A 26864-nucleotide genomic window follows, 5' to 3' on the forward strand; every position below is an offset into this window, starting at 1 on the left:
ATAAACGACTACCAATAACTTGTTTCATTGATGCATCTGAGGCATGCAAGTTCTTCCCCAATTTGCATGTTAGTTCACCAGGATTAAGAAACCATAAAAGCACCTTTTGAATGATTGCTCATCCTTTCCAACAACTTATGGCAATGACAGGCTATCCTTTCTAAAACCTCATTAATTTTCTCTACCTGCCATGTCAAATGCACCTCATTAATTTTCTCTACCTGCCATGTCAAATGCAATCCCAAATGTTGCATGCTTGGATCATCCCAGCAAGGTTAACAATTTTAGCTACTCAAAAAGTACAATTCTCTAATTTAGCTAATTGGAAATATAAGATGGCAATGCATACCATTGATGATGGTTGGAAGCATTTCTTCATTTGCATAAACTGATATGACAATCACATCATCTTTGATTAACTAAATTTAGAGCATAAGAACAAGGAACACGAGCGGGTCGAATTCTACAATACATCATAGATATATTGCTCAAAGGCATGAGAAGTCTGAGCTTTTTGGTGGACTATTACATGAAAGCAAAAGGCACAACAGTTTTAAGGTATTGGAGGAAAAATGCGTGAATGAGGAGAAATGACAGCCTTCTTCACAAACTTGGACTTACTTGGGTCATGAATCCAGTCGATCTCACTCATGTTGGGTGTCTCAACATAGGCCATTGTGAATTCTCCCACCTTCTCTACCTTCCCTCTCTTGCCTGCCCTCAGCAACCAATTTTTCCGGTTGCAAGAAAATATTCCGCCGGTGAGACGGATAATATCACCCGGCTCAAAGGCCTCACACTCATCTCCCCAGAGCTGAAAGTGAACTGCAGCTGTCTCGTCAGCAACAAGTGCCAAACATGTCTTATTTTGGCCCTCTAATGTTTTCTTGCCTTTGTTCAAAACTATGAACTGTGTATTTATGTTGTTCCCGGCTGCAGGCACAATATCTTGAAGAAGAGAGAGCATATCTTGCTTAGTAGCTGCAAAAAACCCAAACACGCAATTGTGAACCCCTGGTTTCATAAACTTATTTCATACCCAAAATTTTCTTGAGCAAGTAAGCTTTAGGTTTAAGATAATATATATATATCACCCGGAGAATCCAAATTCCAGAGAGAAAATTGGGTATCTCACACCCAAACCCAATAAAATTTGAGGACCAAAACAAACAAAACCCCCCCACAAAAAAATTCACATATTAGAGAGGGGACCAACCAGTATCGGCTTTGAGAGAGATCTTAACGCTGGACCCAAACCAGAGATGGAGAGTGCTCAGAGAGGGATAGATTGAGCGAGCGTCTGAGAGAGAGAGAGAGAGAGAGCGTTTGAGAGGGAGAGCGAGGGCGAGAGGGAGAAAGGGAGAGAACTGTGTGCACCGACGGTGTGTTGCGGAGGGAAAAAGAAAAAAAATTGGGTGATGTGGCCTCATGACACGAGGGCTTTTTATGGGCAAAATATAGTCTTTTTATTGCACTATACCATATCTCGCTCCCTTCTCTGCTTTGCTCTAATCCTTCAATCTCTGCGCTTTTCACAAAATTCCTTTGCCACAATGAAGAATCGGAAACTCAAAGGTAAGGAAAACGGAGAGAAACTCAACGGTTCAGAATTGATCAAAATGAAGAATAATAAGATGAAGAATATGAAGAGGTTGGGTGGGCGTGGCCTTTCTCTCGAGGCCTTCATCAATGCCAAATCAAAGAGCGATTTCTACAACCCAGCTCTGATAAGTATGTATATTTTCTTTATTTTGCTAAAGCATTCATTTTTATTTTTAATTTTTTGGTTGGGTGGACAATTGTGCTTTCTGATCATTGGGTTATTTATTTGATTTACAATTTGTTGTATTTTTATTTTTTTATTTATTTTTGCTTTTTTTGTTTGATTGGTATGAGGTAGGTAGTGGGGCTTGAAACCACTGTTTATCGAGCTAAATTTCCGCTTGTTTGATGAGAACTTTTGGAAGAAAATAAGTGAGAAGAAAATTTGCTTTTCATTTTGAGCTTCATGTCCTTTTTGTCAAATGGGTTTTTACAGGTTTGATTGTGGAAGATACTAAGACCCAGAAATATACAGAATTTCATAGGATGCCAGTAATTTGAAAACAAAATGTGTAGTAATTTAATATTGTATAACTATTTTTGAAATTGGAAACTCTGACGTGATATTGTTCTAGTCTGGTCCTCGTGTAGATTATTGGGGTTTTAAGCTCTACATTGTATGCCCGATACTGGGATCATATGCTATTTTGAATAGATGACTTTTTTAAAGGAGCAATTTTGGTTTAAAGCAACCTATATGTTATTGGCGTGATATTCATCAATCATCGTTTCAGTATTCAGTATTGGTGAGCGAGTTGTTGGAGGGACAATTGGGACACAGTATTGTTTTAAAAATATGGAGGTTGGCTCTTTCGTTATTAATGTGAGGTCTTTAGAGAGAGTGGAATGCAAAGAGCTTTGAAGTTCGTGAGATTGTGATGTTAGAGATGAAGAAGATGATGTTTCAATCCCTGTATACTTGGATAGTAGTATGGAATAGTTTGCCCGTTTCTATTTTTTTCTAGTTTCTGGAGTTTTGCTCTTCTTTTCTTACACTTTAGGGGTCATTTGTGTATACTTTGTGTGTGCTAGGGTTCGTCTTCCTCTCCGCTTTGAATGAATTTGCATTATGTATCAAAATAAATAAATTTGGGGAGGGGGGCTACTAAACTTAGATATAAAAAATGACAATGATTAAGCTGTTTTTCTTCCTATTCTTTTCAAGTATAGAATGTTGTATGAATATTCTGTTATGAAAGAGAATGGGAGAGATGTCAGGAAATTTTAAGTTTTGTCTGGCATATTGTACCCATTTAACTGACAGGTTCCTGTTGTTATATTTCTTTCAGAGAAGCAAAAGGAGTTCTATAAAAATGCAAAGAATGTGAAGAAGTACAAGAAGTTGCTGAAGCAACAAAGTCAACAGCGTGATATTTCCTTAGCTATAAGCCTATAAGCCCCCTTGAGGTTTGTTATGATATCTATTTCATCTGAATTTTAGATTGTTTTGTTGGTTTCTCATATATCGGAAGGTCTCAAATACCACAGTTTTTGCACATGGAGCTTAGAGGCTTAAGTCGCATTCCATTCTGATGGTTATTGCAGGATGAGAATGAAACTGAAGATGGAAGCATAATGAGCATGAACAACAAGAACAGCAAGAATCGAGGTATACCCAGTTTGAAAAAAATGTATGAGCAGAAGCGTGAAAAGAAAGAGAGCACAAGGATTGAGATGGAGGCTCTTAATCAGGCAAAGAAGGAAGAGAGAGAAAAATCAGAAGCTCGGAGGAAGTCTGTGAGGGAGAAGATGTTCAAGAAGACGCATGCAGGCCAGCCTGTTATGAAGTACAGAATTGAGCATCTTTTGGAGACTATTGAAAATTCAGCCAAAAATTAAGTTGGTTGTAGTTTTTGCTTTGCCCTTCATCCCCCGCCATCCTCTTTCCTATTTCTTGTTAGTGATGGATAATTCTAGCTGCAGTAACACTAATGATGTAACAATTCATGAACAGAATTTTTTATTTCATAGAGAAGAGAAGTGAAGTTGGCAATCTGCATTTTAATTGTCCATACATCTATATATCTGACAGTATAATACCATGATTAGGAAATATTAGGAAATATCATGATTAGGGAAATATTAGGAAAATAATTATGATGATTATCGAAAAAGATAAACAGAGAGATTCCAGAATAGAAACTAAATCAAATGAGGATATCCTAGTCTCACAATAGGACATCCCAACACGTGCAGCCAAACAGAAACTTTGCTAAACTAGAAAAAGAATAGAGATTCACCTGTAGCAGACAACTTTCTTCTTTCCTCAATGCTTACCAGTGTCCAACTCGGCTGATTTGGCGTGGTCTAGTCAGCCACGCCACATCATAACTTCAAAAAAAAAAAAAAAAAAGTTTTACCCGAACTAAACCTTCGTTCTCCAAAAGCCACTCAAACTTTTTGCTCATCTCTTCATCTCCCTCTCCTAACCAGCTGCCGCCCACAAGCCACCCACAAGCAGCATTGACAACCAGTTACCACGTCAGCCGAGTTGGACGCTGGTAGGCCGAATAGGATAATAAATCTTCAAATCTCAAATTAAATCGTCTAACACCATTGAAAAAAATAACTCCTTAATAGCAAAAATCTCAATCTTATAAACTAAAATCACCAATTACAATATTAATTTATTCAAAAATATCTCTAAAATAATTATTTCCTTCAAAATATATATATATATATTTCGAAGTACTACACTCGGCCACCCACATGGGGGTGGACGAGCCACCACAAGGCCTTTAAGCCTTTTTTTTTTTTTAATTAATGTTTTATTAGGGCAAATGATATATGTCATGTTTTGATTGAGTTGACGTGGCGATCTGTTAGTTTTTTGGACAAAATATAGACAAAGGTACTAACTATATATTTACCTATAAGACATGTACCATCTATAATACAAAATGAAACCCAAGTAAAAAAAAAAAAAATAAAGACATTAAATCCCAAGTGCTAAAAAGGTATTTAACCTTTTCATGTTACATTTTTTCTGTATAGAAAAGGGAATGAATTATAAGAAAGCTGTTAAGAACGTTTTACGTTTCTTTGTTTGGGTTTCTCCCCTTTTTTGTTTTCTCCTTTTTTTTTGGTTTTGTTTTTTTTGACATTCTCTTGTATACTTCTTATGTCCATGACAAAATATAATAAAAATAAAAATTACCAGGATCTGTTTGGCAACACTTTCTTCCTAAAAAGTCAAAACATTAGCAAACAATTTAGGCCCATTATTTTGCATTTCTCCAAAAAAAAAAAAAGTGAAAATCCTTTACTAACAATAACTTTTTTCTCACAAAAAATTCAAAATTCATTTCACACACACACACACATATATATAATTCTTATTACTATTCTAGGAAAAAATAAATGGCAAAAAGCTTTGCCAAACTGCATAATGCAAAGTAGAAATCCATCACCTGTCATAAGTAGCGTGTTGTGCTTGGTGGTTTTCTACCCAAGTCATAGACTTATCCCCAAAAGTATCAAATTATAAATAAAGTGATCATTTGTGGTAAAAGTTTAAACTACTCTTATAGGCAACTGCACTAACACTTGGGCACACTTAAAGGTCCGTTTGGTAACAAACTTTATAAAAACAATTATAATATGAAAAAATAAATAAATAAATAAAAGAAGACAAAAACTGTGTTTTTTGAGAAGCTTGGAAATGTGGCTTTTCTACAGAACAAAACAAGTCATCCCTTGTTATTTGATTGAAGGCTGAAGCAGTAGTATAGCCTACGGGTGTAAACATATGTGTACTGGACCTATCTGAAAAATACTGAACAAAAGAATAAGAATTTGAAATGAACCTATTCTTGATTTCTTATTTGCTAGACTCTAAAAGATGTACAATTTACAGCTTGCTTGTAACAAGAAGAAACTCTTTTAAGCATATATATATATATATTGGGTACACTTATTGAGGCCGAAGAGTGAATATTCTGTTTAAACCCCACATCACTCTCATTACCCCAATCTTTGTTTCTGCCTCTTCAAATGAGATGCCTGCAGCCTCAGAATGGTAAGGAAGAATCGTCTCTTTTCCAACCTTAAGCTCATAAACATCCAGAACACATGTTTTTAGTTCCTTCAAGTTCCATCCAAACCATTCACCCTGTACCTGATAAACTTTTCCCCTACCAATCTCCTGTGCTCGCGCATCTACAAACATTACATACTGACCTGGATTGCACTCCACAACATCTGCACGCCCAACAACAACTGAAGTTCTCAGGGAGCTTTCAGGATCTGGACTGGCCTTTCTTGGGACATGAGAATCTTCACCAGGACTCTCAGGTGAGTCATTGGGCGCTGGTGGTGCCTCACATTGCTGGTCTGGAATAGCATTTTCAACCTCTAGTGCTGTACGAACAGCCTTAGCTGCACGGGCACGGGCTAGCCTGACTTTCCGATTGTTCAGCCTGTTTGTTGACAATACATAAAATTATATTTAATGGTTTTAAATGACAGAAAATATATACCTAAAGTGCTAGGATATAGATACTGAAGTCATATGTGGGCGGGTGTGTGCATGCACGCGTATATGTGCTGATATGAAGGCTTCCTCCTCACCAGTTTTTTAGCTGTGCAGGTGTAACCTTTGAACCCTGGAAAACACAATTCATGTGTTATTGCCGCAAATGGAAAACAAAACTAAAATTACATCATTTATATATAATGAGGTGCATGTGACATACATGAAGACTTAATTTATTAGCCCATGACTGTATCAAAGCTGCATTTCTCTGCATATGAGGTTCATCTAAGAGAGCCCTCTCAATCATAGTCGTCTGTTTATCATTCATCAAAGTTCGCTTCCGTTTTCTTGGCTGCTTTTCTTCGCACTGAATGGTTTCAACCTCTCTGTCCTCTGTATCTCCTTCAAGTCCACTTTCTTTTATCTGCTCATACTTTCTCAGGAACCCACCATTGTCTATTTGATCAACAGCATTCTTTCCTCTAGTGGAACATGCATCTGAACAACTTGTTTCAACATTCTGAACATCTCTATCGATTTCTCTCAAACCTCCAAATGCTCTCGTACCAGATATACCTTTACCTTCCCCCCTATTTTGCGTCATCACATCCTCACCATGATCCATACGTCTGCTTTTGACATGAAACTGGTCCATTTCTCGAAAACTGTAATCCTCACAGATTTCCTCCTTTAAGTTACCATGTCTGTCATTAAGATTTGGAGGTTCTTCTCTCAGTAGAAGTGATGAGCATCCCTCCGGACTCTGAGCTTCCTATCAGAAATCAAACTTTACATCCTTAGTTCACTATGTTGAGAACACGTTACATCATCGAACTCAATATGCCAATGTGAGAATTGGCTAATTTATGTTATTCTGAAATTGTAGGACATATGTACGTTGTTCAATTCTAGATTCAAGTTTTATAATCAATAAAAATGCATAAACTAGCATTCCCATGATGATGTTTGCTGATGTTGAGTAAAGAACTTATCCCAAGATAACCCCTCAAATTGGTTTCCTGGATTTGCTCCAGTGACATGGTTTTAACATGTTCAAATATTGATAAAGAAAAAAAAAAAAAAGAGAAGGGATTTTCATAATGAAAAAAATAGAATGAAACAAAGTGAAAATAAGGACTAAAGGACAAAACTTTTACTTGCACTCGGTTTTCTTCATATTCAGCAGAAGGAGTTAGTGATTGTAATTGGTTAAAGAACATCCTGCAACACAAATTAGAATAACAAAATTAACTATGAATTTAGTTAGTAAACTCAAACAGAAGATGTTACAATGTAAATGATAGATGCATGTTAAGCATACGTGCACCCAGATACATAAACAGAACTAATAACATGAAATCTTGCTAATCTAACAAAAAAGTCGAGAGAAAAGAAAACTTTGGTTATGGTTGAATAACCTTAAGAGCTGTACATCGTCCTCGATCAAAAAGTTAGGAATTAAAGATTCTGCATGACTTAACAACGAACCTACACCAACAAGTCACCCATAAGAAATAAAGTAACACTTGCAATTACATCCACAAAAAAATAAAAAAATAAAAAAAATAAAAGAGAGGAAGGGAGAGCGATAATTACGCAGGTTCCTGCAAACATTGGCAGCTTTTGGAGCATCAGAAGTAAAGGAAACCCCAGGCAATGATTTAGATAGATTCATTTGCAAGTTCTCCAGAAACTTGTGAAGGAAGAGGTTCCTCTCCTGCTCTGTGGTTAAAGATAAAGTTTGATTAATGTAATCAAGAAACAACTGACACATGCTGCTAAAATTTGTCATGAAATTTTGTGAAGTCAAAGGTACAGAATACCTTCACAAATAGTGGGATTAAAACAATGAAGATTTGCAATTATTTTGACAAATAATGATGTTCTCTGATGTGCATAAGAAGCCCGAGGTAAGGCATTGGGAATTAAATTAAATTCCAAATTTGTTTCATTTGGTTGGTCCAATGATGCAACACTATCCAAAACCCATCCAGCTGCTGCAAATGAATCATACTCAAGAGTAGAATCATCTTCTCTGACTGGGGGATCAGAAGAACACCAACTGGATATAAAATCTTCACGAGGAAGTGACAATATTGCAGTCAGAACTTCGGTCTGGAGGGACATAGAAAAGATATAGTCATAAAACCATTAGAACAGAAATGCTCTCAAGGAAAATACACACATGTGCACTCTATGCCTTTCACACAATCTCTTCACAACTTTCAAGAAAAAAAAAAAATCTTGTAAAATATGTGATCTCTTATGAATCAAGCAATTGTATAGCATCTATGATCTCCAAACAAATCAAAGCACAAAGGTACCATCAAAGGCTACAGCAGTAACACATCAAAAGTATAATAATGGTACTACAGTAAGTATCTTGAGACTATGGAGATTGATAACAATAGCTTACAAAGTATATTGTAATGTAACATTGAAAGTTTGAATCATCTGAGAAGATGTCAGCCAGACGCATCGCATTTAGTTGCAAAAACCCGATGGGATAACTTCTGTGAGAGAATGCAGCAAGATGTTTGGGATCTTTACCAAGCTCAATCTTCAACAACTCAAAAATCTACATCATGAAAACCATATTAAAAGAAAGCACTCAAAAGTTAAAAACAGGCTTTACCCTCAGAAAAGAGTATCTAGAATAACAGTGGACTGATCTAGAATAAAAAGTGGACTGGTGTCACTTGCATAAACGCAGTTTGCAGACTACCAATAAATGAGAGCACTGAGGGTTGAGCACATAAAAATTGGTCGCTACTCAAATTACGATCTTTTGGTTGGCACTCAAAAAACTGATCTCAGATATGCTCCGTACCCAGAGATAATTATGAAAGAAAATGATAAATCATGTTATCAGAATAATTTTGTTGTAGTGCATTCTTCAGCAAAAAAAAAAAAAACAGTTAAAAAAAGGTTGGTTCCATTGGTTAGCCACTGCAGACTAAGCCAACGAGCCCCTTTACAAGCAGTTTTGATGGTCCATGAGAAAAATAACCCACTTTCATAATGTGACAGAAACTAACCTCTGAAGCTACAGACTTTGCCAAATTGAGACTTCCTGGTGATCTAGCAACTTCATCCAGGTAAGAGACGCTTTCCGCTTCACATAGATTCAACAGCTGCAAAAAGGAAGTCGGTGACTAGTTCAATAAATGAGGTTTGTTTAGAGAGGTATCATGCAACAGGAAGCTGCAGTAGAATCTAAACAAGCTCAAGCCTCGGAGTAGAAGTTAACAGAATCTTTTCATTCCGAGGACTCACAATTGATAGGAATTTAGCTTTCAGCCTAGATACAGCGGCCACAACTCTGGAGGACTCTACAAAAGGTGGTGTGACATTTAACTTCAAGATGGCTCGAGCCAGAAACAGAACACCACCCTTTTCACATAGTACCTGAAATAATACAAAAACAAGACTTTTGATAGAATAAGGAGAACTGTGAATAATCTTACAGTCTTCCAAATCAACAAAAATAGAATAGGCCTATAACTTCATGAGGATCCATCAAGATAATCTTCCATGCAAACATCTATGTCTTATACGATCTTCAATTTTATTTTATTTTCATAATTGCTACATTCTCAACCATGATTTTGTCAGCCAAATCAAAATATTTGCATTTTAAATCTCCCTGTTTTGCCCACTGCCTGCCTACCTACCCTTTTTTGTAAACCATAATATTGCAGTTAAGAGATAGTGATATCTACAAGGCTATCTACCAAGCCACTTATGCTTCTGCTTTGAGAACAATAAAAACTAATCCCCATCTTTTTCCCCTTTCAGTGACTGATATAACATATAAGAGACGCCTCCTAACAAATCGCTTCAATGCAAACATACAGAATAAGAGAGTTCTGGCTTGGAAACCTTATTCCTGAGTAGGCGCTCCAGAAACATTTTTTGTTGGCACAATGACTGAAGAAACTGTAACGAAGCCTCACATTGCTGGCAGAGATAGTTAATTATTTGTTCAGCAGACAGACTTGGTTTCATGCATAAATCAGGATGTTGAGCTGACAGCTTGATGTCAAGATACCTAATGGCTACGTGAACTGCTCCAAAAGCAGCGTCCATAAATATGTCTACCTGTCACAGAAAGCTTCATGATCACTGACCGCAAATATGTGTATGCCTGCAGAACTTAATAACTGAGAAGGAGAAAAAGAAATCTAGAAAGAGTACAGATTATTGTCTGAAAAATAGTAAACACGTAGCTTATCTAAAAAAATAATAATAATAATAATTAATTAATTAATTAAAAAATAAATAAAAATAAATAAAAATCCATGAACATGAAAAGACTAACTTTGAAGAGAGACTGCTTAAACTGAACCCTATTACCATGAATAGCAGCTCAATCAAACAATGTGGGCTAATTTGTACCTTAGGGTGTGCAAGCAATACATGAACAAGATCTGGCCACTGTGAAGATATACATCCTGTCAATAGATATAGACTGCATGCTACCAATGCTGAATGCATAAGGGACAAGGTGCCAAACTTTTGGGTTTCCTGCATCATGAGGGTAAGTCTAAATAAAAAATAAAAAGCGCAGTAGATAAAACCCAGAAGTGAGGATTTTGGGAAACCTGCTTATAACCACTGAGAACAATTAGCAAATAAAACACCAAGTCAAGCAGCTGCTCTGACACTTTTACATCATCTAGCAAAATCTGAAACCATAATTCAAATATAAGAATCAGGAAATAATATTATGTTGTGCTCCCAGTCCCACATATTATAATGTTTATATTCTTTAGAATAGCATCTGGTCTAGTGGCATGGCAAAATACTCAAACTATTGGAGAGAAAGAGATGAAAGCCCCATAGTTCCCAAAGAGTCCATGAATAACCAAAGTGAATAACAGATTAAAGAACAATTTATGCAATTGACCAGAATGAAAAAGGCATTCACGTTTGTCCCCTATTAAAACAATCATTTGGCCAGAACAGTAAAATATCCAATCAAATAACTGTTTTCAAACACCTTGAAAGTGTAAAATGAAGACATTCAGTTAGGAGCATGAAAATAGGATTGTGCATGACCAAGACACCAGAATCCGGTCCACGAAATTAGGAAAAAAAGAAGGCTACTTTTCACTAATTAAAGTTAAAATAGTGGCAAGTCCTCCTCTACACCTGGACACGTGGCCTATTTTGTTTCCCTCCCCAATTCAATTTTCCTTGGTTTAAAAGTACCACAAGAACTATCACAGAATAGCAAAGGGAGTGAAGTCCTCAATGTATAAGAAAACAAACACAATTAATATAACAGAAACAGAATAAGACAAAATTTGGCAGGAATTTTTATACGAACCTGCTCAAGTTTAACGTGTCGAGGTGCTAAATCACACAATGAATGCAAGAGACGAATGCCGGATAACAAGTATCTGAATAGGGCCTCATCTCTGTCAGATGACATAAGTACTGCAATAAGGTGTAAGGGAAGAAATCCTGCAAGCTTTTCCATATCAATCTGAAACAAAACGTAATTTAAAATCTGACACATTAATAAAAAGGTAAGAACAGGATTACATATTGATGACAAATGCAACAATGATGCTGATACTGATGCATTTATGATGATGATGCATCATCTGACCTTAGTCATTGACTTCTTTTCTTTAAGGTAGTGAATAGTGAAGTTTTCAGAGTCCCTCAACAACTTATGAAGTTCCTGAGAGCTGAGCCCATGCAACCCCTTTACTGCTGAAACTAAGTCAATGACCTGTTCCTACATATGAATTGAACTATGTTCAGGTGGAGGCAGGGGATAACAGATTCCAAATTTTTTTTTTTTTTTTTTTTTAAGTAAAATACTTCTCTAAATCAAATAGATGATTGCAGAAAGAAATAAGAAATTGGAGAAAATAATAATAATAATAAAAAAATAAAAAATAAAAAATAAAATAAACTATGCTGCCAAGTTCGAGTTGAGTTGAGATTACATACCTGTGCATAACTACATGATGGTTCTTCCATAGCAAGCCTCATTCTTGAAAATCTAAAGCCAAGGAAAAAAGAAAAAAAGAAATTACATAAAAAGAGAGGCAGAGCAAATGATTACCAATGTGAGGCAAGGGGCGTACAATGTTTACTAATGTGTACTTCAGGAAGGCTTAGAGTTTTAACATGTTGAAGCCAGTCCAAGGGATAAAAGGTGCAGAGAATTGAACCAAGTACAAGCTAATATTTATGGAAATTTCAACCGCAAAAAATAATAATAATAATTTGTAGGAGAAGCATTTCACACTCCTTCCGATTATCAAACGATGTATGTCAACCATTATAGAACTTTGATTATATTATATAGAAGACATCAGATTTTTACTATATGTAAGCAGAGTCCACAATGGCTGTCCAACCTCAATCTTCAACACTTAAAAAATAGTGATATTGCAGTTTTGCATCCCATACTGATACTTTGCAGCAAGTGGCATATTAGATAAAGCAATATCATAAACTAAAGATCACCAAGTTGTTCCACAATTGATTATATTCCCAAGTTCCTTGATTTCCAACAATTCACCCCGTAACCCAAGGATTTCTGACATGCATATGGGCAGTCAAACACAAAAACTCCACAAAATCCATCCACCGGGCACCCAGCCATAGATTGCATCTCATGTCAAACAACCATGTCGAAATGCAAGTAGCTCTATCGCTCATATGCACATAGAGACGTATATATATATATATATATATATATATATATTGGAATTGAAATGGTTTACGCGAAACAAAGAAAACCAAACACTCGGAAGGTCCTAAATCACTCATTTATTTCCAAGAAAGCATTGCCCAATAAAAGATTTCAAAATATTTCCTTTATACAAAGTTCCAGGAAACCATTAATCAATAAAGAACAATCTTTAAGCTCTTGCCAATATAGATTAGTTACTCAAGAATTCTGAAATGCAACACATAAGTTTGACTCAATTTGGAGCAGAATGCAAAACTTAACTCAGCAAAATACATTTGAACTCAGAAATACAGAAAATATCACATTGCATAACCAAAAAGAAATACAAGGCAGAAAAACCATCAAAAACCCACATCAGAAAACCCTAGTTCTTGAGAAAGCCACGTGAATTGAACGTTAAAACCCTATAAATGCAAAGGCTTTCAGACACCACTGTATTAACCGCACAGTAACAAATGGAAGAGCACAAGCTTGAATAGCTATATATATTCAAACACAGAAAGCTGACCTGAGAACTGTATCGATGAGCGTCAAGGAAGAGATTTATAAAACACCCCAAAAAAATAAAGACAAAAAATAGGAAAAAAACGATAAATTCGCGGGTGTTTTTGAGCTTGTATTCACCACCGAGGACCGGGTCTCCAAAATGGTCTAGATTAAGGCCGCGTTTGTTTATAATAAATAAATAAATGTGTTGCGTCTAATTCTTTTCTTTTCACCTAATTACATTATGCACGCAATTATTCGCATAATGGTGATTTACCCAATGTTCATCAAGATTGTATATTTCAATACGTATAAAATAAGTCAATAGGGTAACAGAGTTATGACTTATGATTCTATAACATCATGCTGTATATCCTACTTTTAGATTGAAAAAATAAATCTAAATGAATTTTTTTTTCTAGATTATTGAATTTTGTCCATAAATTAATAGTAAAAGTAATTAGAGATTAAGGGGAGTTGCTCTCATCGTTATCCATATTGAGTCATGGGTCCATGGATCTCACTCTGTTGGCGCTGCATGTAGAAATTAGAATCCCACCTAGGTCAAACCATAACACCATACAGACGTCATCTATCCACATGCAAGTGCTTTATGGAGATGAATTTAAGCCCCCCAACAAAGAAAAAAAAAAAAGAAAAAAGCTTTATGGAGATAAACTCTGCAAAGTACAACTAGGCACTTGCAATTGTACCCGGTTCTGACTTTCATTGAAAAAAATATTGGGGATATTTTGCAAAATAATAGATTGGAGAGATGCTTTGGAGTGAAAAAATAAAAAATAAAAAAATAAAATTGAGATGACGTGACTGTAAAAATTATTTTATTTTATTTTATATATGAGTGTGATCTAATAAGTGATTTTTTGAGGACTGTCCTAGTGTTATTTTGGTGTTCTCCTTATTCGAGGTGAGTATTGTTTCTTAAAAAGAAGAAAAAAACTTACCTTATTGATCTCTTTTTTTTTTTTTTTTAGAAAACAATATTCACGTAAGATCGGGAGAACACTAGGAGAAACAGTAGCATTTCTTCTGATTTTTACTACCACATTATGTAATTGTATAACAGTCGTATAGCAGTCTACTAAATAACTTTCTCCCGCCAATATGTTGCCATCTATTTTTTCCTATTTGAAATTTTCATTAATGTTTTTCACTCAAAGCAAGTAAAACTCCTTTGTCCTAATCACCTCAATCATTATTTAAACAGGAATATATTGGTTAGAATTGCCCCCACACACACTCACTACAAAATGGGTGTAAGAAATCATTAAGATAAGATATTATAAAAAATAATAATAATAAAAAAAATAATAAAAATAAAACATAATATATGTTGTTTCATTTGTGCAAGCTTGCATGCGAGACATTTTCGTCGCAGTTTGAAGGGGGTGTTGAAGAAGAAACTTTTATTCAATTAATCTGATTTTATTCCCAAATTTATTTCTTATTGATTTGATTTTATTTAAACAAATGTAGCAGTATCAATGAATCATCAAATAAAATAAGACCATATTTTCCTATTTTCTCTCAAAACAAAAGGGGTGTAAGAAATCATATATATATATAATAAATTAAAAAAATTAAAACAAAAATCATCCAAAAAATATTAAACTCATAAACAACTAAATTAATTATGCAAATGATCATGATACTCCACCTTGGAATTGCTTTGGAAGTTTTTTGCCAAATTTCTCTCCCTTCTTGATTTGTAGGATAGTTTGGCAAATTTGATGGATGTTTTCTGAACTTCATGGTGATATTTGAACTAATTTCCCATATTAAATCTCTTCTCTCTTTTAGGTCTACAGCTAGATCACTGGCTTCGAAATTCAATTTGGGATTTTCTAAAAAGCTTCATACTTCAATTATGAGACTGGCATGAAAGAAAAATTATAAAAAATATATATATATCATTTAATGGTGCCCAATCTTACCGCGTGTCAGAGATTTTATGTATGTCGTACTAACGTGTCATGAGTTACAAAATATAACTTACCAAAATATGAGTTTTGAAAATCAAATTCCAGCATGTCTTCCACGTATACTTTAATTACATCATTTATGGCATCTAGTGTCGTTTCTTGTTTATCCTTTAATAATATTGAGTTAAGAATTAATAATGCCTTTTATTGGAGAATATTATTATTCAATTTCTTTTGTATGAATTAATATTTGGGGTAAAAATGTGTACGCCTTGTTTGATTTATTAATCATGCTAATTCCATACAAATAAAAAAATAAAATTAAAAAAAATAGAAAAACATGTTTTTACCATTGTCTAAATCATCCTATGAATGGAAACATTCACTTGCATATAAGGAAGATTTAATTTACGTGACACCATATATATATATATATATATATATATATGAAAAAATGAAAAAAGAAAAAAGAGAGAGAAATCATCAAAATCAAAAGTTTGTTTTATTATATCTAACAATATATATGGTGTTACGTAAATTGAATTTTTTTAAAGGATGTACCAATATATTTGTCATGTGACAACCTATATATACTTTTAGATGACGATATAGAAGAAAATTAAAAAATATATATAATTTATGAAGCCCTATCTCACCACATGTTGTGAATTCTATTTATATCTTACCAACGTGTCATGAGTTACAAAGTATAACTTACCAAAATATGAGTTATGAATATCAAATCCTAGCATGTCTTTCCCATATACTTTGATTACGTCATTTGTGGAATATAATGTTGTTTCTTGTTTATCCTTCAATAATACTTCAATGAGAAATGTCATTTTGCATTCTTCTAACATATTCAGCTAACGTGACATGCTTAATTCACCCTTATATCGATCTTAATTAAGAAGGGGAAAAAAAACCCCAAGAGTGAATTAAACATGCCACATCAACTAAGCATATTAAGAGAACGCAAAATAACATTTATCTACTTTAAAAATATCAAGTCAAGAAAATCATCATATGAATGGAGACATTCCCTTGGATATAACAAGAAAGAAATCATGAAAATCCAAAATTTTGTTTTATTGCAATTAACAATAAATATGATGTCACATAATTTAAAATTTTTTAAAGGACATAGCACTATATTTATCCAGTGGCAACGAATATATACTTTTAGATGACGATATAGAAGAAAATTACTGTATATCATTTATGAAGCCCTATCTCACTGCGTGTCATGGATTTTAATTTATATCATACCAACATGTCATGAATTACAAAATATAAGTCAACTTATCAAAATATGAGTTTTGAAAATCAAATCCTAGCATGTCTTCTTCAATTACGTAATTTGTGGCATATAATATCGTTTATTTTTATCCTTCAATAATACTTCAAAGAGAAATGCTAACAAAAAAACAAACAAACAAACAAACAAAAATGCGGCAACAAGGCAATGATCTTTGAATTGTTAACAATTTTTTTTTCACTTGGTACATGACCGCCCAACCTGAGCACCCAAAAACAAGAAAATAAATCACCAAAACCTAGGAGAGAAAATATGGTAATGCTCCAAAACTATTTTCTACAACTTATACCTACAGTGCTATGCCCTTTATATACAAGGTGCAATCTTGAGTTTTTAGTCACTAGATGGAGGCCCCTGCACAATGAAAAGATCAAGTAGTCAAACAGAATAATTATTTAGAGAAAATATGGTAATGCTCCAAAACACTTGGCGGCGAATAAATTTATTTTGTACCTGATGTTCTAGATGTGGCTAAATTACCTGTAGCTCTTCCGGAATCTCATGTCCTTGTCTGGCCTTTATTTTCCTCTCTTGAGAGTCTCAATGATCTCAACTTGGATGAAGGCCTAATCGAACGAATCAAAGGAGCGTCTTCCTCTTCATCTTCATCTTGAGCTTCTTCTCGGTCCGATGCACTAATTGAATCCTCTTCGTCACTGGAACCGTGCCCATCAAATAGTCTCTTTCCCTCTATGTTACGCCGCTTACGAGGACGACCCCTGCGTCTTACGACTGCTCCTTCTTTCTCATCTGCTAATAACTGACTATATTAGTCCTCATGTTATAGTCAGAAGTCCCATATTCAATTTTAGGATGGTAATGTATGTGAAAAGCGATATTTAAATGATTTTGTGATTGAGTGAACACGCTAGTAAAAAATAATTTGAAAATAAATAAGCCTCACAAGAATTTGACCACGCGTGGCACAAGCTTCAAATGCTTAAGCCTTAACAGGCTGTTAAACAAGAAAATTGTGTAACAAGTTCCTTATATTTTACCAAAAAGGAAAGCATTTGAAACTAAGAACAGATATTGAGTATGAAGCAAAAAATGCTCGATACAAGTTTCCCACTTTAAATCGTGAAAGTAGATTACAGAGGTACCTTGAAAACCTTCATTCTTTGCATACTTCTCACGCAACGTGTCGACAAACATGTGATAGGGGCGCCAGCCACTGGGATCTTCATCTGTATTTACATTCTCTGTACGTTTTTGGACATCCTTTATACTGCATAGCAATTAGTGTTAAAGTGTGCCACATTGGAAGTGCAGGTTGCAATTAAGTGTGCCATATTTGAAAGTTTGCATTGAAATTAATGTAGACGCCAACATTCAAAAAAAACACTTACATGTCAAGCACATCGGATGTAGGAAGTTTGGATACAAAATGGAGCACAGCACCTTCCAAAAATGACAACTGCCTTGGAGCATCTACAAAAGCATAATCAAGACCATCCTTGACAATTTTTAAGATGTCCGATCTGTGCTTGTTCCGAGCAGCACCCATGAAAGTTCCAGAAAGCCTAGTACCAAGATCTTTACATTCGAGGAAAGACTTGCTAGTCAAGGGGTCAACGTCACTTGTGGAAAGTTCCACCATATGTCGATGGTAGGCCTGTACATATCCAGAATATGACACTTTATATAGTACGTAAATTAAATGAACACAAAAATAGACTAAGAGGAACACTGTGCCTTCTTCAAGCCAACAAACTCCCCAAGACAGTTATCCATACGTCAAGGCATGAAGTCCAGAGGGACTTGTGACACTAGGTAAAGTTTCCTCGTGATTTTACTTAAATCGCAATACAAACATATAGTGAAAAACTGAAAATTACAATTAAAAAAATTGAAAAATAAAAACTTCAAAGCTAAAGTATCCGAAAGGCAAGTTCAATCAATAAAAACAAGGCAAAATTAGAAATATCATACGAAACATTAAATTTCTTTTTTTTTTCTTTTCTCAATGCATATCATTAAATTTAGGCATCAACATGTGAAGAAACGCAAGAAAATAACCAAAAAAAAAAAATTCCTTTATTCACCAAGTACATTAAGACCATCTGTAAATTAGCATATAACTGTCAGCATCTTTGACTAGATGAAATTCATCAATCCCAGAGTCATGAGTCTCACCCTTTTCAGAGCTTCAAGGAAGATATTGGAAAGATCATCATCTTTTTTCTTTAGAACAGTGATTAGATTCTTAACAATCTCTGCCACACCTGCTCCATGCATCACGAAATGAGAAATAATCTCAGGACCAAGATACTCCTGCATTAATAATTGGCAATTTCTGATCAAACAGATAACAATCATACTAATAGATCATAAATGCTCAGAAGGATCCTCAACAGGTTTTTACCAGAAAAAGTGACAAATAATCAGAATTAAAATACACAAATAGAACTATGTTCACCTTAGGAACTGCATCACTAGCAACCAACTTTGCAGCAGCAATCATGACTGCATCTCTATTTGTCTCCTCAATATACTCTTTGTTCACATCTTCATCTTCTGTCTCATCTGTGACAAACATGGAGAAAGATGAATTTAGATTTCTAATGGAAATCCGAAAAAATTATTGCAAGAAAAGTGGCAATCATGTCTTCAAGTATCAACCCCAATCAAAATATGAAGTTCATAACCAAAGTTAAGTCAAGAACTCAAACATGAATAAGAGATAGTAGTCAATGAGTATCAAATTCTAATACCATACTTCAAGCAGGACAGGAAGTAAAAATGTTGAATCACCTGAAATATGGAGCTGTTGTTCACAAAGTTTCCAGAACTTCTCAAGAATAGATTTCTCCGGACAATATCCTAATCTTTCCAATTTCGTTGAAGAATAATTTGTCCTTCTGAACAAAAACCATGCTTCGGCAAGTATAGTACAAACCTTGCGCACAGCATATAATTTATTAGACCAGAATTGGGGTGTCACAAAAGATCCTGTGTAAAATATTTCAACTGTGTGCTTGTGATTGAAGTTTAATAAAATCAAGGCAAAAAAATGCTCACCCTACAAGCTAGCTGATTTCCACGTTTACCCACTTCCTCCACATCAGTCAAGGTGTTGAGAAAGTACTCAAGTTGCTCAAAAAAGGTATTGCGTTTAGATAGTAGAGAAGATAAAGATGCTTCAGAGACGGTTTCACTATTTACGATGGAGTGCAGACACCACGCCAAATGCAAATACATGTTCAGAAGAAGAAAACTGACAACCTGAACCAGCATGATCAGCAAATGAATATATATATAAATGCAACAAAATAAGTAGGAGAAACAAATGTCTGACTTTTATGCAAGCTACTTCATTTGACACACCTCATCTTCCAAATTTCTAAATCTACTGAGAACCATGACTATGTCTCCATATGAGCTCTCCATAGGCACAGCCCTTGACAATTGAAGCTCATACAACCTTTTCAAATTCACAAGGAGAGAATATTCATCATCACCATCCTGCAGGGCTAAAACATGTCAGACTTTATCCATGTGACCCACAAGCAAAGAAAAAAGCAAGGTTATTATTGAAATATACCACTACGTCTTTGATTGCAGCTTTAAGTTTAGCAGTAAGTTCATCCTCAAGTTCCTTTAATTTATTACGGGCAAAATCCTGCAGCTCCCCTTGGCTCTCAGTTGAACAAAAGTTTATAGCCCTGACACAGGATCTCAGTGCCTCCTTCTCACCATGCTTAAAAAATGCCTCTTTCATAAGCAGCAGGACATTTTTAAAATTCTGAAAGGTAGAGGAGGTAAGCATTCACGTTGAGTTTAAGTTGCAAACAATATTAAATGACCTGCAGGGACAAGAAATTCTGTGACCCACCTGCTCCTGCCTCTTCAAGGAATAAAGCTCAAGGTTGGTATACAAAATAATCTCAACTAGTAATGGCACTTTCGCTTTATCTGCCATGAATTTGCGTAATAGCAATGGATAGTTCTTCAACATGGCAACAGTTATATCTCGTCTGTTGTTTTCAAATATTTCCTGACATTTGGAACAGAAGGAATTGAGAACTAGTCCCAAATATATAACGAGTTGTATCAACTGGATAATCATTCTCTTGAATCAAATTTCTGAAAGAAAATCAATGTAGTTTACTTAATAACAACTAATCATACAAAAAAATTGATATTTTACACCAAACACTCTAGATTCTACTATAGACCAGAAAACATTTAAGAACTGACAATATGATTAAAAAAAAAAAAAACTACATGGCAGCTTAAAGTTATTTGAGCAAAGCATGAAGAAAAAGCATAAGCAAGGAATTACACACTTTTTGAGCTTTAGCGTAATATTGCTTGCGATTGTCAGTGGCAGGAACAATCCTCTCTCCAACAGCCTTTTTGACAGATGCACAAAGAAGCCGTACCAAGTTTGTCGCATCCTCATCAGTAAGCTCAATCAATGGATTCTCATCCAAGAGCATGGAGATAATACACTTCCAATCCTACAAGTGAAATATGAAATACAATCTTAAAGTAGCAAACTAGAATTACTCCACAGAAAGTTTATATTAGTAGAATATTTCATTATAATGCTAATCTTGTTTCTTATATATCACATCACAATAGTATTTTCTCGAAGTACAAAAAATTTCAACTCTTCAGAAATTTATTGTAGCTTCAAGAGGGACAATACTATAGCAAGTATGTTCAGCTTGACGGTGAACCCAACCCCAGTTTAGCACATTGCCCATAACCCAAAACCCAAACCCAATAAAAATAAAAGTTGACCAGGTCAAGTTGCTCCAGATCCAGTTGGACCAGCTGGTTGGGCTAGAGGTTATACCTTCCTGCATATCCAGTTTACTTTGTGTTTCCTAATGATTCAATCACAAATATAGAAATTTAAACTTGATATAACTCATCCACGGATAAATGACTTTTTAACCAATATAAAGTTACAGCATCAAAAGAGAATTTTAAAAAAATGACAAAGCAAAAGAAAATAAAAACAAAATATATTAGAGCTATTTACACTTTTGCCTCAAATTGTCATCATGCAATATTATTCTCCATCACATGGTTGTACATGAAAAAAAATAAACAGAAGCTTGGTTTTTTTGTTTACAAGTAAAAAGAAGCTTGGTTTTAATCTTCACAATAAAATTGTAATCCAACTTCATTATATTAATGCGATGTATAATTAGTTTGGAATCAAAGTGCAACCATGACAGAATAGAAATATCAATGCCCACCCAACTGCATGTCAAGAAGTCAGCCAATCCTCCCCCTCATTCAAGTTGTCCAATCATCGTCTCTACCACCTAGTCCTCCTATGTAGCCTACAATTCAGAATGTCATAACAACGTACCTTCATAGCCTTCATGTACTCCCAAACATCATCAATGACATAGACACTTAATATTGGATCCGTTGAAAACTCTCTCAATATTTGCAACATTCTGCCAAGATGGACCTCTGAAGAACTGCTTTCATCGCCTAGAAAGAATATTGCAATGATCATGAGTACTTTGGCAGAGAGAATCACAACATGCACATAGCACTATAGAGTCAAGAGTAAAACCTTTTGTGCCAGACTGGGAGGTATTGAACTTTTGAGCAATCAGGTGATCATAAACTAATGCTCCTATGGCATGCCTAATTTCTGGTGGATCATCAATCAGTAAATCATATAAAGGACCCAAGTCATCATCAGGTATAAGTTGGTGTCTGCAGCAGACCACAGCCAATTTTCAGTGCACAATTCTTGCATAAACAGTCACTAAGGAAAATGTAGCTTATTGGTAACATTGAATTCTCCAAAAGGTAATCAATTAGCATTCACCTTAGTAGTTGTTTTACAAGTCCTATGGCACAGACAGCCACAGAAACATCAATGTCATCAGCAAGCTCGATCATCCGGTTTGAAAATCTTTCAGTAAATAAACCAAGAGTAGGCACATTATCATCCACTTCATAAAGAGTTTGCAATGCAATGATAGAAGCTCTTCTTACACCAGCATTCTTCAGATGAAATAAGATAAAAGAGAGCTAAGTTAGATTTATCTGGCACATGAGGAGCAATAAAAAAAATTACTTTGTAATCAATCTACAACTTTTAACTTACTTTATCATTTAGTGTCCACCCAAGATACTTTAAATACAAATCCTGCAAGAACAGAGAAGGGTATGACAAAACCCATGCACCAAGTGACTGTATGCATGATGTTCGAATGTTTGGGTCAATGTCTCTGTAACGATGGACAAATAACCTAGCAAAAGCAACACAATAAATATGTTAGGAAGTCTTTTACAATATCTAGAATTTTGTGGATAAAACAGATTTTATAGATTCAAATCCTTTTTATTTCTTATGAATCGATTATATTGAGTATATCCTACCCTGTAAATATCTTGCGCATCATCTCCTCTAACACTGTAATTTTTTCATGAGTCGTTGAGAATCTTTTATTTAGTGACTCCACACGAGGGCCCTCAGTTCGTTTCTTCTTTTCAGCATCCAACTGTCTACGAGTAGTTTCACGCTGTGCACCAAGCATTTTAGCAACAGTTATGAAGGATGTGACAAGTTGGAGGCCCATCAATGAAGCAACTTGACGGTAAACTCTTGGAGGAGTGCTACGTAGAATGGGAACCAGGAAAACACTAGAGTGAGCTACTTCAACAATTTAACCACAAACTCAAAACTTTGAAGTTGTTGAGAACTAACCAAGATAGTGCAATTATATAGTCCATGCACTTGTCAAACAAAACCTGATCAAATAACGGCCCATGTTGACACTCACGAACCAAAGTGTCCCAGAATGATTCAAGATTATCTTTGAAGTTCTTAAAATCCTTCTTTTTTGAATTTTGATAATCTTCAACTTCTCCCTAAATTCCAATCAGTCAAGCCAAAACAATGGGCAAAAGATCTCGATGCATGAACATTAGATAATTATACCATTTGCTTATCACATTAAAATTCTAGGAACAGTGGTTGAAAGATATAAAAAAATGGAAAAAAAAAAGTATAAAATGGAAACTAGAAACAATAGTAATAATGCAGTAGGTTAGGATACTCTTCTAGCAAGATTGACAAGAGCAACCACAACATCATCAACATCTGTCTCATCAAGGAAGTCTCCTTTGATATAATACTTAGCTCCACATGCCTGTAAAAGTTAAATTTCATCAGTCACAAGACCAAAATTTGTTAGTCAACAATCAAGTAGTAAGTTAGCATTAAAAAGTTAAAGATCCTCCCTAATGAATTAGAAAGTTCCAACACACTTCACTGTTTTAAATTTCGCTGAAGATCTTCTTTCAGCCTTTGATTCTCATATGGTTTGAAAATATAACACTCAAATTATTTCTCCTTTCACTCACAAAGTTTCTTAAAGAAAGCTTCAGATTACCTCAAACAGAATCGTCAAGAGTTCAACCATTGCAGGTTTTCGATCCTTTTCATATCGCTCAACCCAAAGTTTGACCGCTTGAGGAATAAGTTTCCCATTACTTTTGATGACCTCTGCATAAAACCATACACCAAATTAACTAACCTTGTAAACATGCATAAACCAGGTCCCAAAAGAAGAAGCTCTTAGTAAAATACATAACAGAAACTGATTATAAAACAAGAACCAAAATCAAGTTTAGAAAGGGTTTGTGAGAGACAGATACAAGAGCCGAATATACATGAACACAAGATGGTGCCTTTGTGCCTTTTGTCGTGTCTTTGGGGGAAAAATAATGATAGATGTTTCGAGAACCGCAAGAGGACGTGGAGTTGAAATCTTTTTTCTTCAACACTTTGTATTTCTGGACAGCTGCTTATATTTCTCCTTTAGTAATTAGTTATTAGTTATCTTGAATTTCTTGTTCTTTTTGCTTCTAATTACTAGATGGCTTCTCTTGTATACTCTCTGTGTACATGGTGGCGCCTTACGCTTTTAATAATATTTCGATTATTTATCAAAAAATTGAAAGTTGAAGCACACATCAGTTCAATAAAACAAGCAATGGCCCCTGATGATATACAATTTTGATATAAAGCAATAAATAAAGTTTAATGCATGGGACTGGTAAAGGTAAAGGTATGATGGAATCACGCATACATTTCAAATGCTATAATCAACAAAGACGGATATCTAGGGATTACATAATTTGTATGTATCCAAATCGGAGCACAGTTATCATTATAAACCCATAGAATCAAGCTTTTCATTAGAAGTTCATCCACATTTTCACCATATAGGTTACCATGTCAAAACAAATCTCAGACTGTGAAGCACAGGCGTTCAACTTCAAGTCTTGAGAGCGGCCACTTCAAGCAAAAAAAAATGCAAAAGGGTAGGACTCTATCCAGACCACCCCACCCAAGACCCACTTAAGTGGGACTAGCACTGAGTAATGACCCTACTGATAAAATGTCACAATTATTGCAGAAAATATAATTCCAAATTATTCCTCTTCAATGATCTTCCATGGTCTATTAATGCACGTCTATCTGACTAACTGGAGTCTCAATAACACTATACTTAACAAAAAACAACTTGCAACTTGAACCATTTTCATTTAAATTAGTTCTAATGACTACACGTAAATTCCTATACACTAAAAGCTGGCATTGCATAGGAACCAAAAATAAAAATTGCAATAACTGAATTGCAATAATTCAAGATGATAATTCTACATAAGTATCTCTAATCCGAACCGTACATCATTTCCAGCAGCAGCAATATAGATAAACCAAAACTATGAGCGTACGTATCTATAAATTCTCAAAATTACAATTTCGTATGACTTTTACCAATCAAGCTCTGGTCGGTGGCTTTGTGAGCCGAGCCCGAAGTTCCTTCATAGGCACGATTTCGCTTAGCCCCAGGACGAGCCTCTTCGAAATCGTCCGGCGAACTCTCCCGGCCCGTCTGGTCACTTGCTTCGCTGGTCCGCTCACGGTTCTCGGCACCAGCACCATTCGCCTTACTAGCTTGGTTCTCGCTAGTCTGAGCCTGAACCCTAGTCCTCTTCTGCTTCACTCAAAAAAAAAAAAAAGGGGTGGAAATTAGGCCAAATTGCATAACATAGAGAGGGAGATAAGTGGAAATGAAACTCACGGGGCGCGGCGCGGAGGTTTCGGAAGGTGGAGGAAGGTCCTCCATGACTGTTTTTGAAGCGTTCGTGTGAGCAGAAGATTAGCCCTAGAAATTTACACACAAACAAAACAGAGAGAGAGAGAGAAAGGGTTGGGGCTGAGCGTGGATTTAGCCCTAGATGTGAAATTAGAAAGAGTCTGAAGGGGAAATCTCCCGCCAAATGAAAAGCTTGGGATCCATGGCCACGAGATCTATCAGACTATCAGTTGACTGATAGATCGGTATTGTGTACTTGAGCGCTGCACTGAATTAATTCTCTCGTTTTCCGTTATTGCAAATTGCTGCTTGCGTGGAAAGATTCAAATACATAGTCTTAACGACCTTTTTTTTTTTTTTCTTTTTTAAAATTTCTTATTTTGTCCAACATATTAATATATAAATTAAAAAAATTTGATTCATTTTTCTTTTTTTTTTTAAAGGTCCACAAAAGGAATAAGAATTCAAATTAGTAAATTCCGCTTCACAATATCTGACAACGCATATTACTATTTTTGTCTCTACTACTCTTTTCAGTAGCAAAATTTAATGTAAAGGTTGTCACATGAACTTTTATTTTAATTTAGCTTTATTAATATTTAATTTTAAGAAATTAAGGGTGTTTTTATAATTCAATAAGTTGGTGTTGCCCTATATTATTTTGGGTAATTTAATAATTCGATTTTTTTTTTTTGGAAAAAAATTTGAGACTTTCATAAATTAATAGTGAGATAGAGTAATTTTCTAAATCTCAATAATATCACAGATATAGTCCGGGGTTTCCCCCTTCCATTCCCTATCTATTACAAGTTTTGTTGCCCCTTTAGCTAATCCATGAGCCGCAGTATTTGCATTCCGAGTTACAAAAGCACAGCGCCACCTTGGGAACGTTTTTAGAAATTGGCGAATATCCTCTACAATGTGACCAAGTCTACTTCCATTGTTAACTTCGGAATTAATCGCGTCTACTACCTGCTTCGTGTCCCCTTCTAAGATAATAGCTTGTCTCCCTAATTCTTGGCACCAACGCATGGCATGAAGAGTTGCCAAAGCTTCCCCAGTCATAGGATCTAAATTACCTGCACAGGAGAGACACTTGGCTGCTATAACTGTTCCCGTATGGTCCCTTACTAGCATCCCCATTCCTGTTTCAACATGAGGCCTTATCGATAGCAAAATCCCAGTTGATTTTCCACCACCCCAGGGGCGGTCTCGTCTAGGTTACTTCTGA

General features: G+C 35.2%; 4 protein-coding genes across 10 annotated transcripts; 1 reads left to right on the forward strand and 3 right to left on the reverse strand.

Moving 5' to 3' along the window:
- Window positions 1-358: 358 nt before the first annotated feature.
- On the reverse strand, window positions 359-3874 carry LOC132170246 (uncharacterized). Of its 2 annotated transcripts, none has more exons than XM_059581149.1 (2): window positions 3843-3874; window positions 359-981 (listed from the first exon to the last, which is right to left on the reverse strand). In XM_059581149.1, exon 2 carries the CDS (start codon window positions 965-967, stop codon window positions 554-556), a length of 414 nt encoding a protein of 137 aa, XP_059437132.1. In that variant the 5' UTR covers window positions 968-981; window positions 3843-3874; the 3' UTR covers window positions 359-553. The 2 variants fall into 2 exon arrangements, with proteins under 2 accessions (XP_059437132.1, XP_059437131.1); XM_059581148.1 differs by lacking the exon at window positions 3843-3874 and adding an exon at window positions 1217-1430.
- LOC132169085 (protein PXR1-like) lies at window positions 1554-3598 on the forward strand. Its single transcript, XM_059580171.1, has 3 exons — window positions 1554-1731; window positions 2892-2995; window positions 3148-3598. The coding sequence occupies exons 1-3, from the start codon at window positions 1554-1556 to the stop codon at window positions 3439-3441; spliced, it is 576 nt and encodes a 191-aa protein (XP_059436154.1). The 3' UTR covers window positions 3442-3598.
- A 1516-nt stretch (window positions 3875-5390) lies between the features above and the next one.
- On the reverse strand, window positions 5391-13557 carry LOC132170245 (nodulin homeobox). 4 transcript variants are annotated; one of them, XM_059581146.1, is made up of 17 exons: window positions 13303-13557; window positions 12044-12095; window positions 11694-11819; window positions 11409-11567; window positions 10681-10764; window positions 10475-10603; window positions 9959-10177; window positions 9353-9484; window positions 9115-9210; window positions 8493-8654; window positions 7900-8191; window positions 7673-7798; window positions 7495-7564; window positions 7234-7297; window positions 6297-6848; window positions 6172-6206; window positions 5391-6020 (listed from the first exon to the last, which is right to left on the reverse strand). In XM_059581146.1, the coding sequence occupies exons 2-17, from the start codon at window positions 12083-12085 to the stop codon at window positions 5516-5518; spliced, it is 2793 nt and encodes a 930-aa protein (XP_059437129.1). In that variant the 5' UTR covers window positions 12086-12095; window positions 13303-13557; the 3' UTR covers window positions 5391-5515. The 4 variants fall into 4 exon arrangements, with proteins under 4 accessions (XP_059437129.1, XP_059437127.1, XP_059437128.1 ...); XM_059581144.1 differs by having other exon boundaries at window positions 11694-11825; window positions 13303-13556; XM_059581145.1 differs by lacking the exon at window positions 13303-13557 and adding an exon at window positions 13148-13273 and having other exon boundaries at window positions 11694-11825.
- A 3116-nt stretch (window positions 13558-16673) lies between these two features.
- On the reverse strand, window positions 16674-25906 carry LOC132170455 (sister-chromatid cohesion protein 3). Of its 3 annotated transcripts, XR_009438959.1 has the most exons (23): window positions 25619-25906; window positions 25312-25534; window positions 23918-24030; window positions 23582-23674; window positions 23230-23393; window positions 22902-23138; window positions 22627-22771; window positions 22345-22523; window positions 22084-22229; window positions 21871-21998; window positions 20831-21004; window positions 20377-20538; window positions 20086-20286; window positions 19869-20006; window positions 19563-19766; window positions 19296-19440; window positions 18961-19067; window positions 18678-18815; window positions 17891-18156; window positions 17645-17769; window positions 16995-17291; window positions 16831-16895; window positions 16674-16742 (listed from the first exon to the last, which is right to left on the reverse strand). XR_009438959.1 is itself a non-coding variant. In XM_059581447.1 (22 exons), the coding sequence occupies exons 1-21, from the start codon at window positions 25661-25663 to the stop codon at window positions 17041-17043; spliced, it is 3384 nt and encodes a 1127-aa protein (XP_059437430.1). In that variant the 5' UTR covers window positions 25664-25906; the 3' UTR covers window positions 16674-16895; window positions 16995-17040. The 3 variants fall into 3 exon arrangements, 2 of the variants coding, with proteins under 2 accessions (XP_059437430.1, XP_059437429.1); XM_059581447.1 differs by having other exon boundaries at window positions 16674-16895; XM_059581446.1 differs by having other exon boundaries at window positions 16674-16895; window positions 17022-17291; window positions 25619-25905.
- Window positions 25907-26864: the final 958 nt, after the last annotated feature.

Source organism: Corylus avellana, chromosome ca2 (genome assembly GCF_901000735.1).
Source record: "Corylus avellana chromosome ca2, CavTom2PMs-1.0".
Taxonomy (NCBI): domain Eukaryota; kingdom Viridiplantae; phylum Streptophyta; class Magnoliopsida; order Fagales; family Betulaceae; genus Corylus; species Corylus avellana.